At 31.9% G+C, this 27,478-nt stretch overlaps 1 protein-coding gene across 1 annotated transcript; it reads left to right on the top strand.

Annotated features, from left to right (window-relative positions):
• LOC115720508 (uncharacterized) lies at positions 1-26,439 on the top strand. Its single transcript, XM_030649657.2, has 3 exons — positions 1-682; positions 25,097-25,931; positions 26,058-26,439. Exons 1-3 carry the CDS (start codon positions 1-3, stop codon positions 26,437-26,439), a joined length of 1,899 nt encoding a protein of 632 aa, XP_030505517.2.
• Positions 26,440-27,478: the final 1,039 nt, after the last annotated feature.

Below are 27,478 nucleotides of genomic sequence, written 5' to 3'. Positions count from 1 at the left end.
ATGAGGTTTCTGGATGAGATAGAAGAATGCTCCCGCATAAGTGTAATTGACTCTATTGTGGTTGAAAGATTTCACAAGGAAGCTTGGAAGGATGAGAAGTTTATAAGTTCTTTTGATGAGCTTGAAGACTTGAGTGAAGATGAAGACAACCAAGTTGCTTGGGTGGAGCCATTGCAACCTATCCCTAAATTCAAGAAGCCCTTTGAATCTTTGGAGTTGAAGGAAAGTAATGTTAAGCCTCCAAAACCCTCCATCCAAGAACCACCGAAGTTGGAGTTGAAACCCTTGCCAAGCCATCTGAAGTATGCTTATTTGGGGGAGAATGACACGCTGCCAGTTATTATAGCAGCAAACTTGGGAGTTGAAGACGAAGGTGCCTTGCTAGAGGTGTTAAAAAAGTATAAAAAAGCAATCGGGTGGACTATGGCGGACATAAGAGGTATTAGTCCAACGATTTGCACGCACAAGATACTTTTAGAAGCTGGTTGTAGCAATTCTGTTGAGCATCAGCGAAGATTGAATCCCGTCATGAAAGAAGTGATCAAGTGGCTAGATTATGGTATTGTGTACCCAATTTTGGATAGCTCATGGGTTAGTCCTGTTCAATGTGTGCCCAAGAAAGGAGGATTCATGGTGGTAGCTAATGAGAACAATGAGTTGATTCCTACTCGAACCGTGACCGGTTGGAGGGTCATTTCTGTTGGAAATTATTTAACCAGGATCTAGATTTACTAACAAGTATGTTGGATTAACAACCTAATATGAATTCTAAAACAATGAAAATAAACACATATAAAGTTAGAAAACCTTACAGTGGGTGCAGCGGAATATTATGACTCCTTTCGTTCAGATCTCTAGCCCTTGATTCCTTTCTGTAGCAGAGCATCACTAAGATCTGAACCTGGATCTTCTTTTCTCCTTCTTTGATGCAGAATTTCCATAGTCTTACATACTATGATTGAGATACCACTTGATGTGTGTGGGCACTACTCATCTCACAAGGATTTCGAAATTTTTCTCTCTTTTTCTCTCTTAATTTCGTGGCTTTATACATCCAAGAGAAGAGAACAAATGTTTCTTTATATAGGGAGAAGGGAGAGCACAACTTTCCAAATAAAACAGTTTCCTTAATTACTGTGTAATCAATTAACTGCCTTATTTAGTGTGATCCACCACTTTCCTATTTTTCCTAGGCTTTGATTAGCAATTACATGACAATTAAAATTGAAAATAATAATTGGGAAACAAGCAAAGGGAGTGGCCGGCCATAGAGGGAAATGGGCCTCACTTGGATTTTGCAGTTTCCTCAATTTTATTTCTATTTCTCCAAAAATGCCATTTTCCAATTCTAATCATTTAAATGCCAAAACTAATTATTTAATAACTAAAATAGATTATTAAATAATATTTTCATTTAAAATAATTACTAATTAGACATGCAAAGTCTCTCAATTAATAATTAAACCTAGAAACCCTTTTCTTTACGATTTCATCCTTAAACTGTGAGAATTCATAAAGTAGACATAGTCTAACTTTTAGAATTATAATTAATTAATTAAAATCAATTAACTGAGTCTTACAAGCAGTATGGTCTCAACTAGTATGGGGACCATGGGTCTGTTGGGTTTTATGCCCTAAATAAAACTCTTTACAATCTGATTAGTTATCAATATAAGAAATTTGAAGTGATTGATGTTTGCATAAATTCTACATGCTAATGGTTTAAATATGTTTATTACATTTACACACAGAATCAGTTAAATCCAGATCATATGTTTATTCACAATTACAGTATCGTCAACACAGTGGAATGTGATTGTGATCATATGAATCAAAAGACTTGGTCCCTGTTTCATCAGTGTTATTGGATTTACACTAATGTGATAATCAACGATGATGTGTACTTACACTTGGAGTAAGTCTTATGTTCTTTCCAGGAGATTAGTAAAGTATACTAGTTTCGAATGTATGGAGTATACATTGGACTAGACCGATATTGCAACTAAGTTAAGATATTACAAACTTACCGTTATACATATCTTTCCAAGTCAATATCAGTAGTTGATCTTAAGATTAAAAGAATCTAAATCCTGATATGCTTAGGCTCAATTCAGGAGTGCTATTCATGTTTTTTGATTTATTAGTTAAGCCTACTTTTGGGTCAGGGTGATACGTATATTTTGGGAACATGATAGTATGATTGAGTGGGAGCGCTGAACATAAATAAGGAATCTATAGCTTCTACTGGTGTATAGAAGTCAAGTGAGGATTCCCTTTGAGCTTAGCAAATAGAAGTAAATGGATGAGCTCTTGTTTAACTGACTAATGATTAGATCACTAAACACCATTTACAGGTAGCTAAGTTTTTTAAGGGGCAAAATACATTGAGGGGTGAGAACGGTAAAGAAATCCCATCTCGATGTAGATCATCTATATAGAGGATCTTTAAATCACAATAAGATTATAACAATGGTTAAATGAGATAGCATATTGATATCGTGGAACATACAATATGCTCTATATAAGTCTGAGAGTGCAATTCTAAGTTCTAAGAGTGGATTCAACGAAGAATTAATAAGTAGGAATTTACTTGGTAAATTTGGTTCACTTATTGGAAGCTCAGCATATAGATCCATGGTCCCCATTCTAGTTGAGAACATTCTGCTTGTAAGACTCATTAATTGATTCGTGATTGATCAATTATAATTCTAAAGTTAGACTATGTCTAACTTTATGAATTTTCACTAAGCATGGGTGAAATTGTAAAGAAAATAGTTTCTAGGTTTATTTATTAATGGACTTTATCTGTCTAATTAATAATAAAATTAAATGACAATATTATTTAATAATCTATTTTAGTGATTAAATAATTAGTTTTGGCATTTAAAAGGTTAGAATTGGAAAATTGGCGTTTTTGAGAAAATAAAGATAAAATTTGATAAAATTGTAAAATCAAGTGGGGCCCACTATAACACCATGGCCGGCCACTTATCATTGGTTTTTCAAATTAATATTTTCATTACTTTAATGCCAAATAATTCTTAACCTAAACCTAGTAGTTGCCTATAAATAGAAAGTGATGGCTCAGTCACAACACATGCTTTAACAAGCTTTCATTAGCTTTCTGACAGAATTTTTTCTCTTCAGAAAAACTGAGCCTTCCCCACTTTCTATACTTGGCCGAAATCCCTATTCTCTTTTTTCTTCATCAATTTCGAACCCTAGTGAGAGAGTAAGTGCCCACACACAGCAAGCAGTAACTCAATCATAGATTGGAAGACTGTGAATGATCAAACTTGAAGAAGAAGGACATTCGGGCTCAGATCTTGAGTATACTCTGCTACAGAAAGGATACAAGGGTTAGAGATCTGAGTGGAAGGAAACATTAATTCCGCTGCATCAATGTAAGGTTTTCTTAACTTTATATGTGTTTAATTTATCGTTTTAGAAAGTTCATATTTAGGGTGTTTAAACAACATACTTGTGAGTAGATCTAAGATCCTGGTAAAATAAATTTCCAACAACTGGCCTCAGAGCCATGGTAATTTATTTACTTGCAAGAAATTTGGACTTTAAAACGATTGTTTGTTTGTTTTTGGATGGTATCATGTTGTATTGAGTGTTATTTGATGATTGATTGATGTTTGTGAATTTTCGTGAAAAATAATTGTGATTCTGTTTCTGGAATTATTTTAATTGGATAGTATGGAAAACATTAAACAAGTTACCTTTTTACAGAACTCAATTTCGATTTAATTTGAATTAGTTATGATTTTTTGAAGATTCAAAAAAATCGGAGTTGTGCTGAAATTTTCCTGCGATCGCGAAAACTGTCCGTACAACTCACAATTTTTTCGTTTTTCTTCGTTTTTTCATGCTTTTTCATGGAATTAACTTCCGATTTTTTGTGTAGTTTTGTATTTATAGATTTACTATTCCTAATTCAATTCTAATTATCATTATGAATTAATTTAATATTTTTTAAATTTAATTCAAGATATTAGTGTAATTTGAATTTTAAAATAGTAAATATCTATCTTATTGCTTAATTATCTATCTTATTTTTAAATTTGATTATGTCTTATCTTATTTTTAAATTTAAGGTTAAATTTTAAATATTTTTAAATTAAATCTTTTTTAAATAATTTGACCTTATTTAAATTTAAAATAAGATAACTATAATCATGTAATTTTAAATAGATGTAAGATATTTTGCTAACTTTTAAATTTTGTTATTTTATTTATTCAAATTAAATTTAAAATCTGAAAAAGATATTTAATTTATCTTTTCTAATTTTTATTTATAAAATAACATTTAATTTTTAAAAGTAGTTAGTAAATTTTGAAATGATATTTAGGTTGGTTGAAACCTAATTTTTCAAAATTGTAGGTTTAATTTTAAATATTTTTTTTAAAATAATTTTGAAATTTATATTAATATTTTTTTTATTTTCGAAAATAAATATTTATTTTTTATTTTATTTATTTTCGAAAATTAAATTATTTTTTTTAAATTAAATATTTTTTTATTTAATTATTAATTTCGAAATTTATTTATTTAAAATTAAATAAATCCTACTTCTAACTATCCAGCTAACCTTGTTGCAGGAGTATGTGGTTTTAGCTTTTATGTAAGTTTTCAAAACCTATTATTACTTGATTGCAAATAGCCATAGTTACTTTTTGCCAGATCTAATGATCTGATGGCTCCCTTGGTCAAGTTAATAATTTGTAACAGGTAAATTTTACAATCTTCTTTCATCTGTGTATGACCTAGCAACATGATAGGATCCATCCAAAGTGTGCCTGTGTGAGCCTATATGTTTATTTTGTTTTAATATAGATGCATATAGGTTGTTGCTAAATAAAATGTCACACCATGATAGATTTTATTTAGGTCCATTTAGTTCTTGGACCTATTCAATTAATAACAGTTATTTATTTTAAGGTTAAATTCCTCTCTTTTGGGCCTTGTGTGAGAGTTGGGAGCCATAGAAGTGGGTACGACATACTGAACCCAACACCCCCTCACATGAACTACCCCAATTGTGAAGGCCCATTTGCCTGATTTGAATAACTGTACTAGGTTAATTATATTAGTTTGACCTAATAAAATTGAATTAGCAACATAATTAACTTTTAAAATATATGAAATTTATTTTTATTTTAATATTTTAAAGTTAATTTTAAGAAAAACACTTTTAGTTTTAGATATTATTTCTAGACAAACTATTTGTATTTTTCTTGTATTTAATTAAATATAGAATTTTAACTAACTAGATTCTTTCTGGAACTTATTTAATTAAATATTCCTATTTAAGTTATAAATTAGTTGTATCAACTGATTTTTCATATCTAACTTAAATTTGAATATTTGATTTAAATTAAGTTGACGAATCCTAGGCATTAGTTATTAAAGATTCTTAAGATATTTTTTAAGTTAATATCTTTTCGAATATTAACTTAAAATGGAATATTTTAGATATTTTTTTTAGGTTAATATATTTTCGAATATTAACTTAAAAGATATCTTCAAATTAAGTGGTTATAACTTAATTTTTTATATTTAATTAAATATAAATTTGAAATTATTTAACTTTTAGATTTTTTCTATATAACTTAAATTAGATATTTTTCAAATTTTGAAAGGATACTTAGTCAAATAAGATATTTTCTAGATAGTAATTTCTAGACTACTTATTATTTCTAATATTCAAATAGGAAAATATTATACATTGTGAAATTAATTATTTAAATAATTAATTTTGGTACAATTTTATTTAAGTATATTTTTCCTAGTATTAAACTAGAAATTAATAATTAAGCCTTCTCTACACTTAATTATTATTTCTTGAATTTAATACATTTAATTAACTTAAAAAATCTAAATATCTAAGTTGATTTTAATCATGATACTTGAATATTTATTGATTTTTTATGACACTTAATTAAATAGAAAATTATTTTTAGGTTGAAATTTAATTTTTCAACTTAAATTTAAATAATTTTCAATATATATATTTTGCCTTTATTTTATTAATCAATTTCGAAAAATGGCATTTTATTTATGCAGTATTTTCGAATTTTTTTTTTATTTTGAAAAATAGATTGAGTTGTAAATTAATTAATTATTTTAATTAATTCTTGGGCCAACTTAAATCAATGAATTTTTCAAATATTGATTAATTTAAAATAAAAGAAATTTAAAATATATATATATTATTAGAAATTGAATTAATTAGTCAAAAGAAAATCTAGATAAGTGATATTTTTGCTTGAAGTATTTCTTTTCTATTTTTATTATTTTCGAAAATTGTATTTTTTTTTATGTACTTTAAATTTTCGAACTCAATAAATATATTCTCAAAGGAAATTTTTAAGTTGCTAATTATTTAATTTAATTCAACTTAAATTAATTTCCTTAATATTTATATTTAAGATTATTACTAAGATGGAAATAATTAATTTTATTTCAATCACCATCTAAGTATAATTTTATAAATATTATATTAAATTCTTATTTTTGAATTTTAATTCTAAATTTCGAATTTAATGAGAATTTATTTATTAGAATAATAAAGAAAATACATTTTAAAGAATGAACTTTATTATTATTAAGATATTCGATCTCCATTGTGGGTTTTACACCGCGTTTGTTTTAGTGAGTAATCCTCCCTAATGGAGGAACGTTCATTAGCAATTTCGCACCGTTTAATCTCGCATGATAAGTGGTTTGTAAGTGTTTTATATGGTATAGATCACCCTAATGGTGGCGACCATATTTGACTTGCAAATTGCGAAACAATGGTAGAAGCTCATAAGATAGAATAGCCTTGACTCTCGCCTAAACGGGACAACGCTGGATTCCAATCTTGATCGAATAAAAGGTTGCAAGAATGTTTAACATTTTAGATGAGCTGACAACTCTATTCAATGGATGGTAGCTTTGACTCTCGCCTAAACGGGACACTGATATCAGTTTGTTGAAAAACCTTGGAAATTATTTAGGATTGAATTTTTTAAGTATTTTCTCATATCATTCCTACTTGCTATGAGCTTATAATTTCTGAATTGATTTTGTGTTAAACCATTATTAATTTCTATTTGTTGATTTCTATTATTTTGTAGTATCCTTTATTATCAAAATGAATCCCATGATATCACTGTTGATTGAAAATAAGCTGAATGGATCTAACTTTAATAAGTGGAATGAGAACATTAATATTGCTCTCATAGGAGAAAGTGCCTTGTTTGTTTTAACTGAGCCGTCACCTGAAGTGCCTGGGGACAATGCTTCCAAAGCTGTGAAAGAAAAGTATGAGCGTTGGCAGAAAGCAAATGACAAAGCTCTATACTTTATGCTTTCTAGCATGGTTGACACCCTCAAAACTCGGTTTTCTAAAACTGAGAAGGCTGCTGAAGTTATGACGAAGTTAAATGAGCTATTCAGTAAGGCATCACTTCAGTCACGCTTTGACGCGACTAAGAAGTACATTAATGCACGGATGGAATCTCATCAAAACGTGCGTGTCTGGTCTAAGGCATACAAAAGCATATCTGAGACCTCTCACTGTTGATTTAAGAAATTCTTCTATGGCTTTATCTTCTCTGGAATAGTTGAGACTTTTCCTTAGATAAACAAAATCTATATCTAAGAAGTTGTGAAGCTTCTATAGATTGCCATTGGAAAAAAAATACTTCAGCATCTTACTGCTTGCATTAGAGTAAGTAATTACCAGGTATACCACAAGCAATAGGTTTAGATAAACTCAAACCTATAATACTAGGAACAGGAAGTTTTGTTAAGTCCATTGAATAGACTTATTAACGAAAATTTCCTTTCATGTCCTTGTAACAGAAAACTTTAGGTTACTCCATGTGAATGGATCAAACCATAGTTCTATTGGCTTTCTTCTTAGTTTCTTATCTTGACAATCCATTACTTGTTTAAACTCACAATGGATTTTAATCACTAGTATCTTCCAAGTTATAAGTAGGCGAGTTCCTAGAAACTCTCCCTCTACAACAAGGTACCGTAAACTATGTCAAAGAAAACTAAATGGTATAGACCTCTTTAGTTGTGTTAAGACAACAGAGGCAGTGGGATCATCTTGTAAAATAAGATGATAGAACACTTTTGGAATCAAGAAAAAAATATCTCCTTTATTTGCTACTTTATTTTCAGACTTAGTCATTTTCTCAGAAAAGTAGTATTTGTTTAAACAAACACTTTCTTATCTAATGACTACGGGATGCTCCACCCCTAATCACTTAGAATAGCTAAAAAACATGCAAACCAAGGTTAGCAGTTCTAGCTTTTCTTAAGATTTCGATTAGGTCATCCATGAATCTAGTAATGATTTACATTAAGTATACAACCATTGCATCATTCTGAAATTATATTACCATAGAAGGATTTAGGCAACGACTAGTAACTAATCATCAATATGCAACTCGAATTTCTGGGGAGGTAAGTTTGGATATAATTCAAAATCAAATTAATGATCTTTGAACTGCATATCAACTAACTTTTTCTCCACCCCTATCAGTTCGCAAGATCTTTAACCACTTACCATTGCTAGAAATTCATGAAATTTTTCAAACATTTCGAATTTCTTTTGCGTAAGGTAAAATCTAGAGTGATCGTTTTAAGAATACAACGAAGACTCATATCCACCCCTGAATGTACATCCATCTGCGAATGAGATGGACTTAATTTCAGTGGATATAGGCATATTAACTCTTTGCAGAGAATGATCTTGTCAAAACCACTATGATCAAGATACAAATGCCTTAGATTTATAAAAAAAATGTGGTTGTATCTTTTAGTTACAACAAAGAGTTCTTAGAATAGTGCAAGTGGATTCTGGTCACAGAATACTAAACTCATACAGTTTAAATCCATTGATAGAAAATGGTTATTAAACACTTGTGAAAGTGAAACTGTATAATTAGTAACTCTTTCTTGGACCACCACTACTAATCTAACTCTATGATTTGCCTATACAAGTAAGAGATATCTAAGATTGAGGATTTATATCATTTTGGGATAGAATTCCAGGAATATAATCATATGTGTCATTTAATTGTTGGGTTTTATGCCCTAAATAAAACTCTGTTTCAATGTAATCCAGATTATTCTATATCAATAAAGTAACAGAAGTAAATTTTCATTCACTTGTGTATGTTTTGGTTCACTTAATCAATTGCTTGTCAATTTGATTTATAAATTCATCCAAACCCTTTTCACATACTTGATCATGCTTATTGTGTTGTCAACACAGTGGAAAATAAACATGACTATGTGAATAAAGTATTCCTAGATTTATCAGAACACTGGGTTTCACTGATATGACAATCTACAACAGAGTTTACTTACATTTGGAGAAATGTTATGTTCTTTCCAGAACATAGGTTAAAGTAAAGCTCAGGTTGGATGCATGGAGTATGCATTGGAATGGACCGATATTGAACTTTGAATTAGATTTTGAAACTTACCGTAAATATCTATTCAATTCAATATCATAAGTTGATCCTAGATCACATGATCTAAATCCTGATATGGTTAGGCTTAATTTCAAGAGTGTTATTCGTGTTCTTTGATTTGTTAGTTAAGCCTAAATCTTTAGTCTGGGCAATACATACATTTTGGGAACACGGTAGTGCGATTGAGTGGGAGCGCTAACATAAATATGGAATCTATAGCTTCTATCTGGCGAATAGTAAGCAAAGGGTGATTTCCTTCGAGCTTAACCAAACGAGATAAATGATTGAGTACTCATTTCACTTAGTTGAAATATCATTTATACAGGGTTAAGTGTTTTAAGGATAAAATATATTGTAGGGTGTTACGGTAATTTAAGTCCCTTTACAGTGTAGATCATCCATATAGAGGATCATTGATCACATTAGGATTATAACAATGGATAACTAATAATGTGTCTATATGGTGGAACATATAGAGCATTCTATATACTGAGAGTGCAATTCTGAGTTCTATGTGTGGATTCAACGAAGAATTAATAAGTCAGTGAATTTAAGTGTAAATTCTAGATCTGTTTATTGGAAGCTCGGATATATAGACCCATGGTCCCCTCACTAGTTGAGATGATATTACTTGTAAGACTCATTTAATTGATTTTAATTAATCAATTAAAAATTCTCAAGATGGACTTATATATTTGAGAATTTAGCACTTATTAAGGGCAAAACAGTAAATAGAGATTTTGAAGGGCATATTTATTAATTAGGAAACTTTAATTAGTTTCATTATTAATAAAATAAATGATAATATATTATTTGATAATTATTTTTAATTATTAAATAATTAGATTTGTCATTAATATGGTTGAACAATGGAATTGGCAGTTTTTCACAAAACAGGAAACTATTAGTGTAGGAAAAGGAAAGTTGGAAAAGTGGCAAGTCTTGTTTCCACATTGCCTAGGCCGGCCACTTAGCTTCCTTTTCCCTTTGATTTTTTTTTCAATTCAAAATGTCAATCATAGCCCTTGGTGGTCTTCTATAAATAGAAGGCAAAGGCTTCAGAGTTGCACACAACTGATAAGCTTTTCACAGCATTATTCTGAAAGAATTTTCTCTCAGAAAATTCTCTCTGAGCCGCCACCCTCTCTCTCTCTATTCCTTCACTGTTTCGAAATGTATGAGTGCTAGAGTAGTGCCCACACACATCAAGTAATACCTCAATCATAGTGAGGAAGGCTGTGTAGAATTCATAAACAACAAAGAAGGACTTTCGGGCTCAGATCTTGATTATACTCTGCTACAGAAAGGAATCAAGGGTTAGAGATTTGAGTGGGAGGAGACATATATTCCGCTGCAATCACTGTAAGATTTTTGATACTCTTATATGTTTAATTTCATATCGTTTTAGAAGTTCATATTTAGGTTGTTAAATCAACATACTTGTGAGTAGATCTAAGTTCCTGGTAAAATAACTTCCAACAACTGGTATCAGAGCCATGGTAATTGATTTGCTTGCAAGAAATTTGGACTTAAAACGATTTGCTTGTTTTTTGGATGGTATCATGTTGCTTTGAGTGTCATATTGATGTTTGATTGTTGTTTGTGAATTCTGGGAAAAATGGTTACTGTTCTTATTCTGTAATTATTTTTGTTGGATAGTTTGGAAAATTCTAAGCAATTTACTTTTTTACAGAACTCGATTTCGATTTAATTTGAATTAGTTATGAATTTTTGAAAATTAGAAAAATCGGGGTGACGAGCAACTCATCACGCGCGCGGAATGGCTGCTTGCAGCCTTCCTGCGCCGTGATCTCTCGGTCAAGCACCCTGGATCCGCACGCGGATGGCCATGCACTGCATGCCATCCGTACAGTTCATCCAATTTTCCAATTTTTTCGATTTTTCATGCTATTTCATGGAATTAAATTCTGATTTTTTGTGTAGTTTTGTATGTTGATTTTTGTTTTTCAAATTTCAAATCTAATTATCAGAAATAAATTAATTTTATTTTTTGAAATTAATTTTAGATATTAGTGTAATTTGATTTTGAAAATAGGAAAAAAATCAAGTTTTGCTTACCTTTTTCTTATTTCCTTTAAAATTTGATTATTTTATTTTTTTAAGGTCAGATATTTTTTTTTTTTGCTAACTTGACCTTAATTAAAATAAGACCATAATAATCATGATAATTTTAAAAGAGGAAATAAGGTATTTTTGTTAACTTTTAAATTTTGTTATTTTTTAATTAAATTAAATTGTAAAACAAGAAAAGGGTATGTATTTACCATTTTCTATTTTATTATTTAATTTATTAAATGACATGAAATTTAAAAGGAAAGTTAGCAATTTATTTTGAAATGACATTTAGATTACCCAAAACCTAATTTTTTTCAAAATGGTAGGTTTAATTTTATTTTTATTTTTCGAAATAAATGATTAAAATTAAATAAATCCTACATCCAACTATCCAAATCTAACCTTGTTGCAGGAGTATGTGTTTTAGATTGTTTGTAAGTTTTCTAAAACCTATTATTGCTTGATCTAAATTGCCTTGGTTAACTTGATGATAGATCAGATGATCTAATTTTAACCAAAGGTTCAATTGACGATAGATCAAGTAAATAATTTGTAACAGGTAATTTTTACAAACTTCTTTCATCTGTGTATGACCTAGCAACATGATAGGATCCATCCAAATGTGTATGCCTGTGTGAGCCTATATGTTTAATTTCTATTATAGATACATATAGGTGGTTGTTGCTAAATAAAATATCATAACTGATAGATTTTATTTAGGCTCATTTAGTTGTGAGCCTATTCAATTAATAACAGTTATTCATTTTAAGGTTAAATTCCTCTCTTTTGGGCCTTGTGTGAGAGTTGGGAGCCTTAGAAGTGGGTGCGACATACTGGACCCAGCCCCCCCTCACATGAACAACCCCAATTGTGAAGGCCCATTTGCCTGATTTGGATAACTGTGCTAGGTTAATTATATTAGTTTGACCTAATAAAAAATTGATTAGCAACATAATTAATTTCATTCTTCCTTGAAATTAATTTAAGAAAAACATAGTTTGAATAGTTATATTCTGGAAAGCTATATGTATTTTGCTTGTTTTTAATTAAATATGGAATTATAACCATATAAATTCTTTCTGAATCTTAATTTTATAATTTCATTAAATATTCCTATTTAAGTTGAGATTTAGTTAAATCTATCAAATCAACTTAGATTTGAATATTTTTGAATTTCCTATTATAAATTAAGTTGAGGAATTTTGGAAATTGGTTATTAAGATCCTATAGATATTTTTTAAGTTGATATTTTCTAAATATGGGAACTTAAAATGGAATATCTTCTAAATTAAGTGGTTACTACTTAATTGGTAATATTTAATTAAGTCATTGTTTGAGGAATATTTTTAAGTTGGGTATTTAGATTTTCTAAACAACTTAAATAAGATATTTTTCAAAATTATTCCATTTTTGAAATTTAATTAAAGTTTTAACTTTAATTTGTAATATTTCATTATTGAGATATGGAATATAAATGATTAAACAAAATACATGTTTAAATAATGAGCTTTAATCAAGAGAAATTCGATCTCCATTGTTGGTTTTACATAGCTATTGTTTTAGTGAGTAATCCTCCCTAATGGAGGAACGTTCATTAGCAAGTTAGCGTCGTTTAATCTCGAAAGATAAGTATTCTTATAGGTTTATTTATATGGTTCATGTCCACCCTAATGGTGGCGACTGTGTAAGACTTACAAGAATACGAAACAATGGTAGAAGCTCATAAGATAGAATTGCCTTGACTCTCGCCTAAACGGGACAACGCTGAATTCCAATCTTGATCGAATAAAAGGTTGCTAGAATGTTTGACATTTTAGATGAATTGACAACTCTATTCAATGGATGATGCTTTGACTCTCGCCTAAACGAGACACTGTATCAGTTCGTTGGAAACCTTGGAAAATAAACTATGTTAGATTTAGTATTTTTATAACATAAGTGATTATTTGTTTTCTGAACCTGTGTATGAATTTATAGAACCAAAACCTTACTTCTGTTTATTGATATGTTGTAGTGCCAATATGAATAACCCTCATCCCGATCCACTCCTAGTTAGTATCTTTGCAAAAGAACTCAATAGTGTGAAAATGCATCCTGGTAGTTGCATTAACTCGCACCTATTGTTGATGAATCTGAAATTCCAAAAGGCAAATCTACTAGGAATTGATTTATCAAAGGAACAATGGGTAAAACTCATACTTTATAGTCTTCCTCAGGAGTATAACAGTTTTGTTCTATATTATTTATTGAACAATCCTAACTCCTCCGACATGGACAAACTCGAGTCTGAGTTGAGGGCCCATGAGCGGGATCTGATTGCAATGAGACCTCCTAGCATTGCAAGCTTTAATCAGAGGAAGAAGATTAAGCATGAGGGCTCTAACAAAGCTGCTTCTTCAAGTACAAATATCAGACATCATGTTCTATGTGCGAATTGTAATGGAAAGGGACATAAAGAAGAACAATGTCCCAGGCTTCTAGACAATTCAAACGAAGGTGATGCTTTTGTATTTGAATCATGTGTTTTAGAGAACGACAAATCCTCCTGGATTGTTGATTCTGGATCTACTAACCATGTATGTTCTTCATTGCAGCTGCTTGAAACTTGGGAGAATCTTCACCCAGATGAGTTAAAGCTTAAAGTTGGAAATGGCGAGTTGGTATCAGTTAAAGCAAGAGGAACAGCCCGAATCAAGTTTAATTCTAAGAAGTTTTTACTTTTAGAGAATGTTTTATATATTCCTAATTTTAGTAGAAACTTGATTAGTGTTTCATGTTTACAGACACAATTTTATATATTGAATTTTTCGAGTTCAAATTGTTCAATTTCTCGTAATGGATTTCATATATGTGTTGCAAACATGGAACGAGGGCTTTATGTTTTAAGACCTGATACTCAAATCTCACTAAATACTGAACTTTTCAATGTAGCTAAACCTAGAAGCCTTAAGAGAAAAGAGATTGATAATGATGATCAAACTTATCTATGGCATTTACGTTTAGGTCATATAGGCTTTGATAGACTCAATAGGCTAACCAAAGACAGTCCATTGAAAAATGTCGTCTTAGGAGAACTGCCAGTCTGCGAGTCTTGCCTAGAAGGAAAAATGACCAAACATTCTTTCTCTGCAAAGGGAGAGCGTGCCAAAGAACCCCTAGGGTTAGTACATTCAGATGTTTGCGGACCGCTGAATGTAAAAGCCAGAGGAGGTTATGAGTATTTCGTCACTTTCATTGACGATTTCTCTAGATATAGTTTTCTTTACCTAATGCAAAAGAAATCTGAAACGTTTGAAAAGTTTCAGGAATTTCAAGCTTTGGCTCAAAACCAATTAGGTAAAACATTAAAGATCTTGCGAACTGATAGGGGTGGAGAATATATGGATATGCAGTTCAAAGATCATTTAATTGAACTTGGAATTGAATCCCAATATACTGCCCCAAGCACTCCACAGCAGAATGGAGTTGCAGAAAGAAGAAATCGCACTCTCTTAGAAATGGTTAGGTCTATGCTGAGTTACTCAACTCTGTCTACGTCCTTCTGGGGATATGCTATTCAAATGGCAAACGATATTTTAAATGTTGTTCCATCTAAAGCAGTCCCTAAGACACCCGTCGAACTATGGAATGGTCGCACACCTAGTTTGCGCCATTACAGGATTTGGGGGAGCCCTGCTCACGTCTTAAGAAAGAAAGAAGGCAAACTGGAATTGCGAACTGAGGTTTGCATGTTTGTCGGAAATTCTAAAGAGACTAGGGGTGGACTATTCTATAGTTACAAGGATAACAAAGTGTTTGTTTCTACAAATGCTACTTTCCTTGAAGACAACTATATGAAAGACAACAAACTGAAAAGTGAAATTGTATTAGAGGAAATGGTCACAGATACTGTTCCTTCAAATGTACCATCTTCTTCTACTCAAGAAGAGGAACATCCCACTCCCTCAGTTGTAGCAACTGAGAAAACTACTACTAAAGCTCCTGTTCAGAAGGTCACCGCTCCTCGTCGTAGTGGGAGGGTTTCTACAAAACCATCTCGTTATGGCTTGGATGGTGAAATCAATATGGTCGTTGGTGACGGTATTGATGACGACCCATTGACCTATAAACAGGCAATGGCAAGTCCGCAACGGAAGCGATGGTCAGACGGTATGGATTCAAAAATGGATTCCATGAAAAAGAACAAAGTCTGGGAATATGTAGAACCACCTGAAGATTTTCGTCCAATTGGATGTAAATGGGTCTACAAGAAGAAAAGAGGTGCTGGAGGCGAAGTCAAAACTTTCAAAGCTAGACTGGTCTCCAAGGGTTATACCCAAAGAGAAGGTGTGGACTATGAGGAAACTTTTAGTCCTGTTGCCATGCTCAAATCCATCCAAATTCTTCTCTCCATAGCTGCCGCTTTAGATTATGAAATTTTCAAATGGTTGTCAAGACAGCCTTTCTTAATGGGCTTCTTGAAGAAACCATCTATATGGAGCAACCAGAAGGTTATGTTCTTCCTGGGCAGGAGAATAAAGTTTGCAAATTAAATAGGTCCATATATGGGCTTAAGCAAGCTTCTCGCTCATGGAACAAAAGGTTTGATGAGATCATCAAGACCTACGGCTTTCATCAGAATGAAGATGAACCTTGTGTTTACCAACTCAAGGAAAACCAAGTGGTAGTATTCCTGGTCCTTTATGTTGATGACATTTTGATCATTGGAAACAATATCAAGAAAATGACTCACATCAAGGAATGGCTTGACACTCAATTCAACATGAAAGACTTGGTTGAGGCAGCCTATGTTCTTGGTATTCAGATTGTCAGAAACCGGAAGAACAGATCCCTTGCTCTCTCTCAAACAGCTTACATTGACAAAGTTCTAGAGAGATTTTCCATGACCAATACCAAAGGGGCAAACATGCCCTCTAAACATGGTATCCGTCTATCTAAGGAACAGTGTCCTACTGATCCTCAAGAGATAGAAGACATGGCAAAAATTCCTTATGCTTCTGCAGTTGGAAGTCTAATGTATGCTATGCTATGCACTAGACCTGACATCTGCTATGCAGTTGGAATCGTGAGCAGGTATCAGTCAAATCCAGGAAGGGTACATTGGAATACTGTTAAGTATATTTTGAAATACTTAAAGAGTACAAGAGATTATGTATTAGTCTACAAGGGTGGTGCTTTACATCCCTTAGGCTATACAGACTCAGATTTCCAGGGATGTCTTGAAGACAGGAAATCTACATCTGGGATGGTGTTTACTCTTGGGGGTGGAGCAGTGGTTTGGAGAAGTGCTAAACAAACTGCGATTTCGGATTCTACCATGGAGGCAGAATACATAGCTGCGGCTGAAGCAGCTAAAGAGGTTGTCTGGCTTAGGAAGTTCTTCACCAGTCTTGCTGTAGTTCCTGGAATGGAAAGACCTCTAGTCCTGCTTTGTGATAACACTGGAGCTATAGCCAACAGTAAGGAACCTCAGAGCCACAAGAGAAGTAAGCACATAGAAAGAAAGTATCATATTATCAGAGAATATGTGGCAAGAGGGGATGTACTGGTGGACAAAGTGGATACGCAGGACAACTTGGCAGATCCATTCACCAAAGTCTTGGCAGTAACTTCATTCGAAAAGCACCGTCAGAATTTAGGATAAATTGAAATGTACTGATTGGTTTTATATTAGTGCAAGTGGGAGTTTGTTGGGTTTTATGCCCTAAATAAAACTCTGTTTCAATGTAATCCAGATTATTCTATATCAATAAAGTAACAGAAGTAATTTTTCATTCACTTGTGTATGTTTTGGATCACTTAATCAATTGTTTGTCTATTTGATTTATAAATTCATCCAAACCCTTTTCACATACTTGATCATTCTTATTGTGTTGTCAACACAGTGGAAAATAAACATGACTATGTGAATAAAGTATTCCTAGATTTATCAGAACACTGGGTTTCACTGATATGACAATCTACAACAGAGTTTACTTACATTTGGAGAAATGTTATGTTCTTTCCAGAACATAGGTTAAAGTAAAGCTCAGGTTGGATGCATGGAGTATGCATTGGAATGGACCGATATTGAACTTTGAATTAGATTTTGAAACTTACCGTAAATATCTATTCAATTCAATATCATAAGTTGATCCTAGATCACATGATCTAAATCCTGATATGGTTAGGCTTAATTTCAAGAGTGTTATTCATGTTCTTTGATTTGTTAGTTAAGCCTAAATCTTTAGTCTGGGCAATACATACATTTTGGGAACACGGTAGTGCGATTGAGTGGGAGCGCTAACATAAATATGGAACCTATAGCTTCTATCTGGCGAATAGTAAGCAAAGGGTGATTTCCTTCGAGCTTAACCAAACGAGATAAATGATTGAGTACTCATTTCACTTAGTTGAAATATCATTTATACAGGGTTAAGTGTTTTAAGGATAAAATACATTGTAGGGTGTTACGGTAATTTAAGTCCCTTTACAGTGTAGATCATCCATATAGAGGATCATTGATCACATTAGGATTATAACAATGGATAACTAATAATGTGTCTATATGGTGGAACATATAGAGCATTCTATATACTGAGAGTGCAATTCTGAGTTCTATGTGTGGATTCAACGAAGATTTAATAAGTCAGTGAATTTAAGTGTAAATTCTAGATCTGTTTATTGGAAGCTCGGATATATAGACCCATGGTCCCCTCACTAGTTGAGATGATATTACTTGTAAGAATCATTTAATTGATTTTAATTAATCAATTAAAAATTCTCAAGATGGACTTATATATTTGAGAATTTAGCACTTATTAAGGGCAAAACAGTAAATAGAGATTTTGAAGGGCATATTTATTAATTAGGAAACTTTAATTAGTTTCATTATTAATAAAATAAATGATAATATATTATTTGATAATTATTTTTAATTATTAAATAATTAGATTTGTCATAATATGGTTGAACAATGGAATTGGCAGTTTTTCACAAAACAGGAAACTATCAGTGTAGGAAAAGGAAAGTTGGAAAAGTGGCAAGCCTTGTTTCCACATTGCCTAGGCCGGCCACTTAGCTTCCTTTTCCCTTTGATTTTTTTTCAATTCAAAATGTCAATCATAGCCCTTGGTGGTCTTCAATAAATAGAAGGCAAAGGCTTCAGAGTTGCACACAACTGATAAGCTTTTCACAGCATTATTCTGAAAGAATTTTCTCTCAGAAAATTCTCTCTGAGCCGCCACCCTCTCTCTCTCTCTATTCCTTCACTGTTTCAAAATGTATGAGTGCTAGAGTAGTGCCCACACACATCAAGTAATACCTCAATCATAGTGAGGAAGGCTGTGTAGATTTCAGAAACAACAAAGAAGGACTTTCGGGCTCAGATCTTGATTATACTCTGCTACAGAAAGGAATCAAGGGTTAGAGATCTGAGTGGGAGGAGACATATATTCCGCTGCAATCACTGTAAGATTTCTGATACTCTTATATGTTTAATTTCATATCGTTTTAGAAGTTCATATCTAGGTTGTTAAATCAACATACTTGTGAGTAGATCTAAGTTCATGGTAAAATAACTTCCAACACTAATTTCTTAAGAGAAAATAAGACTTTATATGATTTATAGACCATTCATCCAATGATATGTCATTAAGCTAATTCGAAATGAGTAAGCTAAGAGGAATTAGGATAATTTCGTTTTAAATAAGAATCCAACGATGCTCCGATTAGCGAGAGTCAAAGTAATCTTATTTATACAATCTTCTTGTTTCATATTGTAAAACACTAGTCTAAGGTGTCATCAATTGATGAACAGCTAGATGTTGCATTTACAATATTTATCTTTCGAGATCTAACACTATTATGTTAGTCTAATGGTGAAAATCCATTACGGATTTATCTCATTAGAAAAACAAGCCAAGTTAGATGACCAATGAAGATTCAAAATTAAACTACAATTTAATAATAGAAAATAACATGGTTCAATACATATTCATACACAATTCAGAAATTATGAAGCACATATAAAGTAGGAATGACAAGTGAAAATACTAAAACATACAATCCTAAATAATTTCCAAGGTTTTCAACAAAATGATATCAGTGTCCCGTTTAGGCGAGAGTCAAAGCTACCATCCATTGAATATAGTTGTCAGCTCATCTAAAATGATCAACATTCTAGCAACCTTTTATTCGATCAAGATTGGAATCCGCGTTGTCCCGTTTAGGCGAGAGTCAAGGCTATTCTATCTTATGAGCTTCCACCATTGTTTCATATTCTTGCAAGTCTTATACAATCGCCACCATTAGGGTGGGCATAAACTATATAAAAAACTTACAAGATTACTTATCTTTCGAGATTAAACGGTGCTAACATGCTAATGAACGTTCCTCCATTAGGGAGGATTACTCACTAAAACAATAGCTATGTAAAACCAACAATGGAGATCGAATATCCTTATAATAATAAAGCTCATTATTTAATAAGGGGTTGTATTTTCTTCTAATATTTATTTTAATCAATTTATTTTAAATATATATTTAATTAATTAAAATTTCCAATTTAGAATAAAATACTCTAAATATAAATTTTAATGTAATATTTATAAATTATACTTAGATGGATATGAAAATAATATGAATTATTTCCATCTTAGTAATAATTTCCATAAATATTTAGAAAATTATTTAATTCAAGTTGTTTCAAAATTAATTTAAATTAATTTACAACTCAAATTTAATTTTCTATAAATATATATTGCATTTTCGAAAATGCTTTAAAATAAAATAAAACTAAATCCTGGAAAATTACTCTAATTTTATGTTGGCCCAAAATTAATAAAAATTAATTTTCAACAAAAAATATAATTTCCCTATTTAATTAAATATCTAAAAAAAATTTCAAATATTTAAGTATCATGATTAAAAATCAACTTAAATATTAATTTTCTATTTAATTAAATACACTAGAAAAATACTTCAAGCAAAACAAATAATATCTATCTAGACTTTCATAGACTAATTAATCCAATTTCTAATTATAATATATTTTAGTTCATTTATTTTAATTAATCATTAAATGAAAAAGTCACTGATTTAAGTTGGTCCAATATTAAATAAATAATTTTCAACTTTAATCTATTTTTCAAATAAAATTGGAAATTTCTACATTAAAGAAATGTAATTTCGAAATTTTGGGAAATAATTAATAAAATAAAATAAAATATATTCTGAAAATTATTCAAACTTAAGTTATTCTGAAATAAGATTCCAAACTTAAAATAATTTCAACTTTAGTTAAATAACATGAAAATAACAATATTTAAGTATCATGATGAAAATCAACTTAGATACTGAATTTTTAATTTAATTAAATGTATTAAATTCAAGAAATAAATAATTAAGTAAACAGGAAACTTAATTATTAATTCTAGTTTAATACTAGGAAAATATACTAAACTTAGATTGTACCAAAATTAATTAAGAAACAATTAATTTCACAATCAATGATATTTTCCTATTTAATATTAGAAATAATAACTAGTACTAGAAATAACTATCTAGAATATATCATTGACTAAGTGTTTTTCTAAAATTAACTTTAAAATATTACATGAAAAATAAATTTCATATATTTTAAAAGTTAATTATGTTGCTAATTCAATTTTAATTAGGTTAGACTAATATAATTAACCTAATACAATTATTTAAATAAGGCAAATGGGCCTTCACAATTGGGGTAGTTCATGTGAGGGGGAGTTGGGTTCAGTATGTCGTACCCACTTCTATGGCCCCCAACTCTCACACAAGGCCCAAAAGAGAGGAATTTAACCTTTAAATAAACAATTGTTATTCATTGAATAAGCCCAAATCTAATTGGGCCTAAATAAATTTACTTATGTCAAAATTTATTTTAGCAACCTAGTCCATTTACTTAGTAAAAACTTAAATGGGCTTCCTAGATGCATCTAAGCCCATAAGCAAATATATAGGCTCACACAGGTCAAATGATTTGGATGGGCCCTATCATGTTACTAGGTTTACACAGATGAAAGAAGTACAAAATTTACCCGTTACAAATTATTTATAAGATCTATCGTCAATTGGACTATGATTAAAATCAGATCATTGGATCATGATCTGTCAACAAGTTAATCATACCAATTTAGATCCGATAAATAATAGGTTTGTAAAAAAAAAATTTGAATAAACAATATAAATAAACAAACATTGTCCATGTAACAGATGTGAATTAAGATATTAATATAATTAAATTATTATTCTTCAACCAACCAAATAAAGGAAACTAATTTTTTAAAATATTTAGGTTTATTTGAATCAAATTAAATTAAATATCTAATAAGATCAATGATTTGAAAGGAAAGAATCTTCAATATCACTTTCAGATCTTATAATTTAATAAAATAAACCAATTTTAAAATAGATTTGGTTGAATAATAATTACCATAATTATATGTCAAAATATCTCAAATTAAACAATATTCAAATCTCTACAAAATATCTATGTTATTTAAATATTAAGATATGATTTATAAATTTCTAATAAGAAAAAATGATTTATATAGAAAAAATATCATTTTTAAACTTATAATTTATAAATAATTAAATATTTAACAAAATAACAAATTTTAAATTTGAAAATATTATGGTAAGTATATCTATAAAAATATCTATGTTAATTTCAAATTTATTAATTATTTAATTTGTCATATAAAATAATTTTAATATAATATTTTAAATAAAAAAGACAAAGTTATCTTTTAATATAAAATATCTTAAATATCAAAATATCTAATCTTATAATTAAATAATAAATAAATATTAAAGAAGTTAACAAATTTTCAAATTTGACCATAATAGGAAATTTTTTAAATTGGAAACATTCCAAAATAGAAATTTTTAAAAATTGGAAAAATTCCAAATTGAAAATATTTAAAATTGGAAACATTTCAATTTAGAAATATTTAAAATTGGAAAAATGAATTTTGGGAAACAATCCCATGAAAAAAATTGGATTTTCGGGGAAAAATTCCAAAAAATCGCAATTTTGGGAAATCAGCCCAGGAGGCTGCACGTGCAGCCCAGGAAGGCTGCACGCAGCCTCCTATGCGCGCGGAGGGTGACCATGCAGGGTGGGATGTGCGGCAAAACACGGCGGATGCAGCGTCGTCATGGGCGGATCAGCAGGGTGCTGGGCCAGGCTCACGCGCGCGCATCCTGAGTGCTTGGTGCACAACGATTGAGCACCCATGCATACTCGAAATCCCGATTTTCCAAAATTCATAACTTTCTCAATTTTTATCGGAATCAAGTTCTGTAAAAAACAAAATTGCTTAAATTTTCACAAGGAATCCAAATAAAATATTTTCAAAAATCGAAAAAATATTTTTCATGGAAAACGAAACTGTACAACATCAACATTCATCAACTAACACATAAACCAACATGAAACCATCCAAATCAACACATAAACATGAAAATCATCGTTTTAATTCATATTACATGAAAGTAAATCATTACCATGGCTTTGGTGCCAGTTGTTGGAAATTATTTTACCAGGATCTAGATTTACTAACAAGTATGTTGGATTAACAACCTAATATGAATTCTAAAACAATGAAAATAAACACATATAAAGTTAGAAAACCTTACAGTGGGTGCAGCGGAATATTATGACTCCTTCCGTTCAGATCTTTAACCCTTAATTCCTTTCTGTAGCAGAGCATCACCAAGATCTGAACCTGGATCTTCTTTTCTCCTTCTTTGATGCAGAATTTCCATAGTCTTACATACTATGATTGAGATACCACTTGATGTGTGTGGGCACTACTCATCTCACAAGTATTTCGAAATTTTTCTCTCTTTTTCTCTCTTAATTTCGTGGCTTTATACATCCAAGAGAAGAGAACAAAGGTTGCTTTATATAGGGAGAAGGGAGAGCACAACTTTCCAAATAAAACAGTTTCCTTAATTACTGTGTAACCAATTAACTGCGTTATTTAGTGTGATCCACCACTTTCCTATTTTTCCTAAGCTTTGATTAGCAATTACATGGAAATTAAAATTGAAAATAATAATTGGGAAACAAGTAAAGGGAGTGGCCGGCCATAGAGGGAAATGGGCCTCACTTGGATTTTGCAGTTTCCTCAATTTTAATTCTATTTCTCCAAAAATGCCATTTTTCCAATTCTAATCATTTAAATGCCAAAACTAATTATTTAATAACTAAAATAGATTATTAAATAATATTGTCATTTAAAATAATTACTAAGTAGACATGCAAAGTCTCTCAATTAATAATTAAACCTAGAAACCATTTTCTTTACGATTTCATCCTTAAACTGTGAGAATTCATAAAGTAGACATAGTCTAACTTTTAGAATTATAATTGATTAATTAAAATCAATTAACTGAGTCTTACAAGCAGTATGGTCTCAACTAGTATGGGGACCATGGGTCTATATAACCGAGCTTCCAATAAGTCGAACCGAATTTACCAAGTAAATTCCCTAACTTATTAATTCCTCATTGAATCCACACTTAGAACTTGGAATTGCACTCTCACTCATATAGAACGTTGTATATGTTCCACGATATAGACACGTCATTAGTTATCCATTGTTATAACCCTAATGTGATCAATGATCCTCTATATAGATGATCCACATTGAAAAGGCACTACTGTTACCGCTACACCTTCAATGTATTTTATCCTTAAAACACTTAACCCTGTATAAATGATATTTCAGCTAAGTGAAATGAGATCTCCACCATTTATCTTCGTTTGGTTAAGCTCGAAGGAAATCATCCTTTACTTCTATTTGCCAAATAGAAGCTATAGATTCCATATTTATGTTAGCGCTCCCACTCAATTGCATTACCGTGTTCCCAAAATGTTCATATCACCCTGACCCAAAAGTAGGCTTAACTAATCAAATCAAAGAACACGGATAACACTCTTGAGATTGAACCTAACCATATCAGGATTAAGATCATTTGATCTAGGATCAATAGGTGATATTGAATTGAATAGATATTACAGTAAATTTTAATATATCTAATTAAAGTTCAATATCGGTCCCTTCCGATGTATACTCCATACATCCGATACTGGTAAACTTTTCCAGTGTCCTGGAAAGGACATAACACTTTTCCAAGGTGTAAGAATACCTATCGCTGATTATACCATGTCAGTCTAAATCCAGTGTTCTGACAAATCAGGGAATAAACTTTTGAACATATAATAAAGATTATATTCCACTGTGCTGACAACACTATAATCTTTAACAAACTCATATGTTCTGGACTTAAAAAGAATTCATACATTATATACATATAATCATGAAATAAATCATGTGAACCATCCACAATAAAATGTTATTTCTGATCTTTATTAATAAGTAAATTTGATTATATGAAATGAGTTTTATTTAGGGCATAAAACCCAACAATTTCCCGCTGCCATTTATTGACCAAATATTGGATCGTTTGGCGGGAAAAGAGTTTTATTGCTTTCTTGACGGATATTCAGGTTACAATCAGATTTCTATAGCACCAGAAGATCAAGAGAAAACCACCTTCACTTCTCCATATGGCACGTTTGCCTTTAGGAGGATGCCATTTGGATTGTGCAATGCTTCCGCGACTTTCCAAAGGTGTATGATGGCTATTTTCTCGGATATGGCTGAGAGTATTTTGGAGATATTCATGGATGATTTCTCTATCTACGGGAATTCATTTGGGGTTTGTTTGGAGAATTTGGAGAAAGTGTTAGCAAGATGTGAAGAAACCAACTTGGTGCTTAATTGGGAGAAATGCCACTTCATGGTTCAAGAGGGTATTGTGTTGGGTCACAAAGTGTCTAGCAAGGGGATAGAAATTGACAAGGCAAAGCTAGAAGTTATTGAGAAGTTACCAGCTCCTACCACGGTGAAAGCCATAGGAAGCTTCCTTGGACACGCGGGTTTCTATAGGTGCTTCATTAAAGACTTTTCTAAGGTGTCTAAACCCTTGTGTAGCTTGCTGGAACAAAATAGGCCATTTGAGTTTACCGCTGAATGTAATGAAGTATTTTTGAAGTTGAAGATAGCTCTTGTTACGGCCCCCGTGATTGTAGCACCCGATTGGTCATTGCCCTTTGAACTCATGTGTGATGCAAGTGATTTTGCCATTGGAGCTGTTCTTGGGCAGCGGAAGAATAAGATCTTTCATTCCATTTATTACGCAAGCAAAACTCTTGTTGATGCCCAAATTAACTACACCACTACTGAGAAAGAGTTGCTAGCGGTGGTTTTTGCCTTTGAGAAATTCAGATCGTATCTTGTGGGAACCAAGGTTATTGTGTATACTGACCACTCGGCAATCAAGTATTTCATAGCCAAGAAAGATTCTAAACCGAGGCTCATTCGTTGGGTTTTGTTGCTATAAGAGTTCGATTTGGAAATCCGAGACAAAAAAGGGACAGAAAACAAAGTGGCGGACCATCTCTCTAGGTTGGAAACTAACAATCACAGCAGCCACTTAGAGGGAGAATTACAAATTCAAGACTCATTCCCAGATGAGCAACTGCTAGTGGTAGAGCAAGCACGGGTGCCATGGTATGCGGACATTGTCAATTACTTGGTTGGAGGTGCCCATTCACCTGACTTTACCAAGCAGCAGCTCAAAAAGTTCCTTCATGATAGCAAGTTTTATTTTTGGGATGAGCCATACTTGTACAAGCAGTGCCCGAATCGTATAATGCGGAGATGTGTGCCAACAAGTGAAGTTAGAAACATCTTGGAGCATTGTCATTCATCCCCAAATGGTGGCCATTTTGGTGGACAACGCACGGTGTTACGTGCAGTCTATGATGGCACGTTACAAGCTAATTGATGGACGCAAGTTGGCCAAGTGGTGGTCAAGTGGTGGCGCATGATGTGGTGCATGCAGGTGGCATGCTGATGCTTAGTTTGTATGCAGTGGGATTTTCGCAAATATCTTCAATATTGTCCGGATCGAGACGGGACTTGGTATTCGCCATTTATTTGGGTCTAAAAATAGAATGGTGCAATCGGTTTGGCGGAACTAGGTGATTTGGTATATGGCGCTTCCCATATGTCTACAGAGCAAAAATCATCTATGTTCCTGGTAGAAGGCTAAAAGCTCAGAATGCTCTTTAAGGGGGTACTTTGGTGTCAGCTCTCCACCACCCCTTGCACCTTTGTGCTAAGTGAGCTAGTACTAGCCAGTGGGGACTAGTAGGGCGGGCATATGAGGACAACGAGGGGACTCATATGTCTCCATGAGTTGGAGTACTCATGGACATTATCGGGCCGACCCGGTAGTGCGTCGAAGAAAGCTACCAGAGGTTCAATGGTACGTTTCCCTTGGCTTGTCGGTATGCCGCTTGCACGGGACGTAGCCTAGATCCTCAAAGAGACGTCGTGGTGCGCCTAGGCCACGAGTCTCAACACGAGATGACACGGGTAGTCATTCGTGGACTAGTTTGCATACACGCATGGGACGGATGCACGATGTTGAAAAGGGACAGAGGTCTAATGTATGCAACTAGTTTGGTGGCTTGTCTTGAGGGCCTGCTAACATGCGTGGAGGCATGGCGCCTTGAGGATTGGTCCATGGATGTATGGGAGTCCTTGGGCGACGAGGGAGATGTTAGGTTTTATGCCCTAAATAAAACTCCATTTCAATGTAATCTATTTTATTCAACATCCATAAAGAAACAGAAGTATTTTTCATTCATTTGTGTATGTTTTGGCTCACTTTATCAATTGCTTGTCTAATTGAATTATAAATTCATCTTAAACCCTTTTCACATACTTGATCATGTTTATTGTGCTGTCATCACATTGGAAAGTAAACATGACTATGTGAATAAAGTTTCCTAGATTTATCAAACACAGGGTTTTACTGA

This window comes from Cannabis sativa, chromosome X (assembly GCF_029168945.1).
Source record: "Cannabis sativa cultivar Pink pepper isolate KNU-18-1 chromosome X, ASM2916894v1, whole genome shotgun sequence".
NCBI lineage: Eukaryota > Viridiplantae > Streptophyta > Magnoliopsida > Rosales > Cannabaceae > Cannabis > Cannabis sativa.
This window is presented reverse-complemented; position numbering and strand designations above follow the sequence as displayed.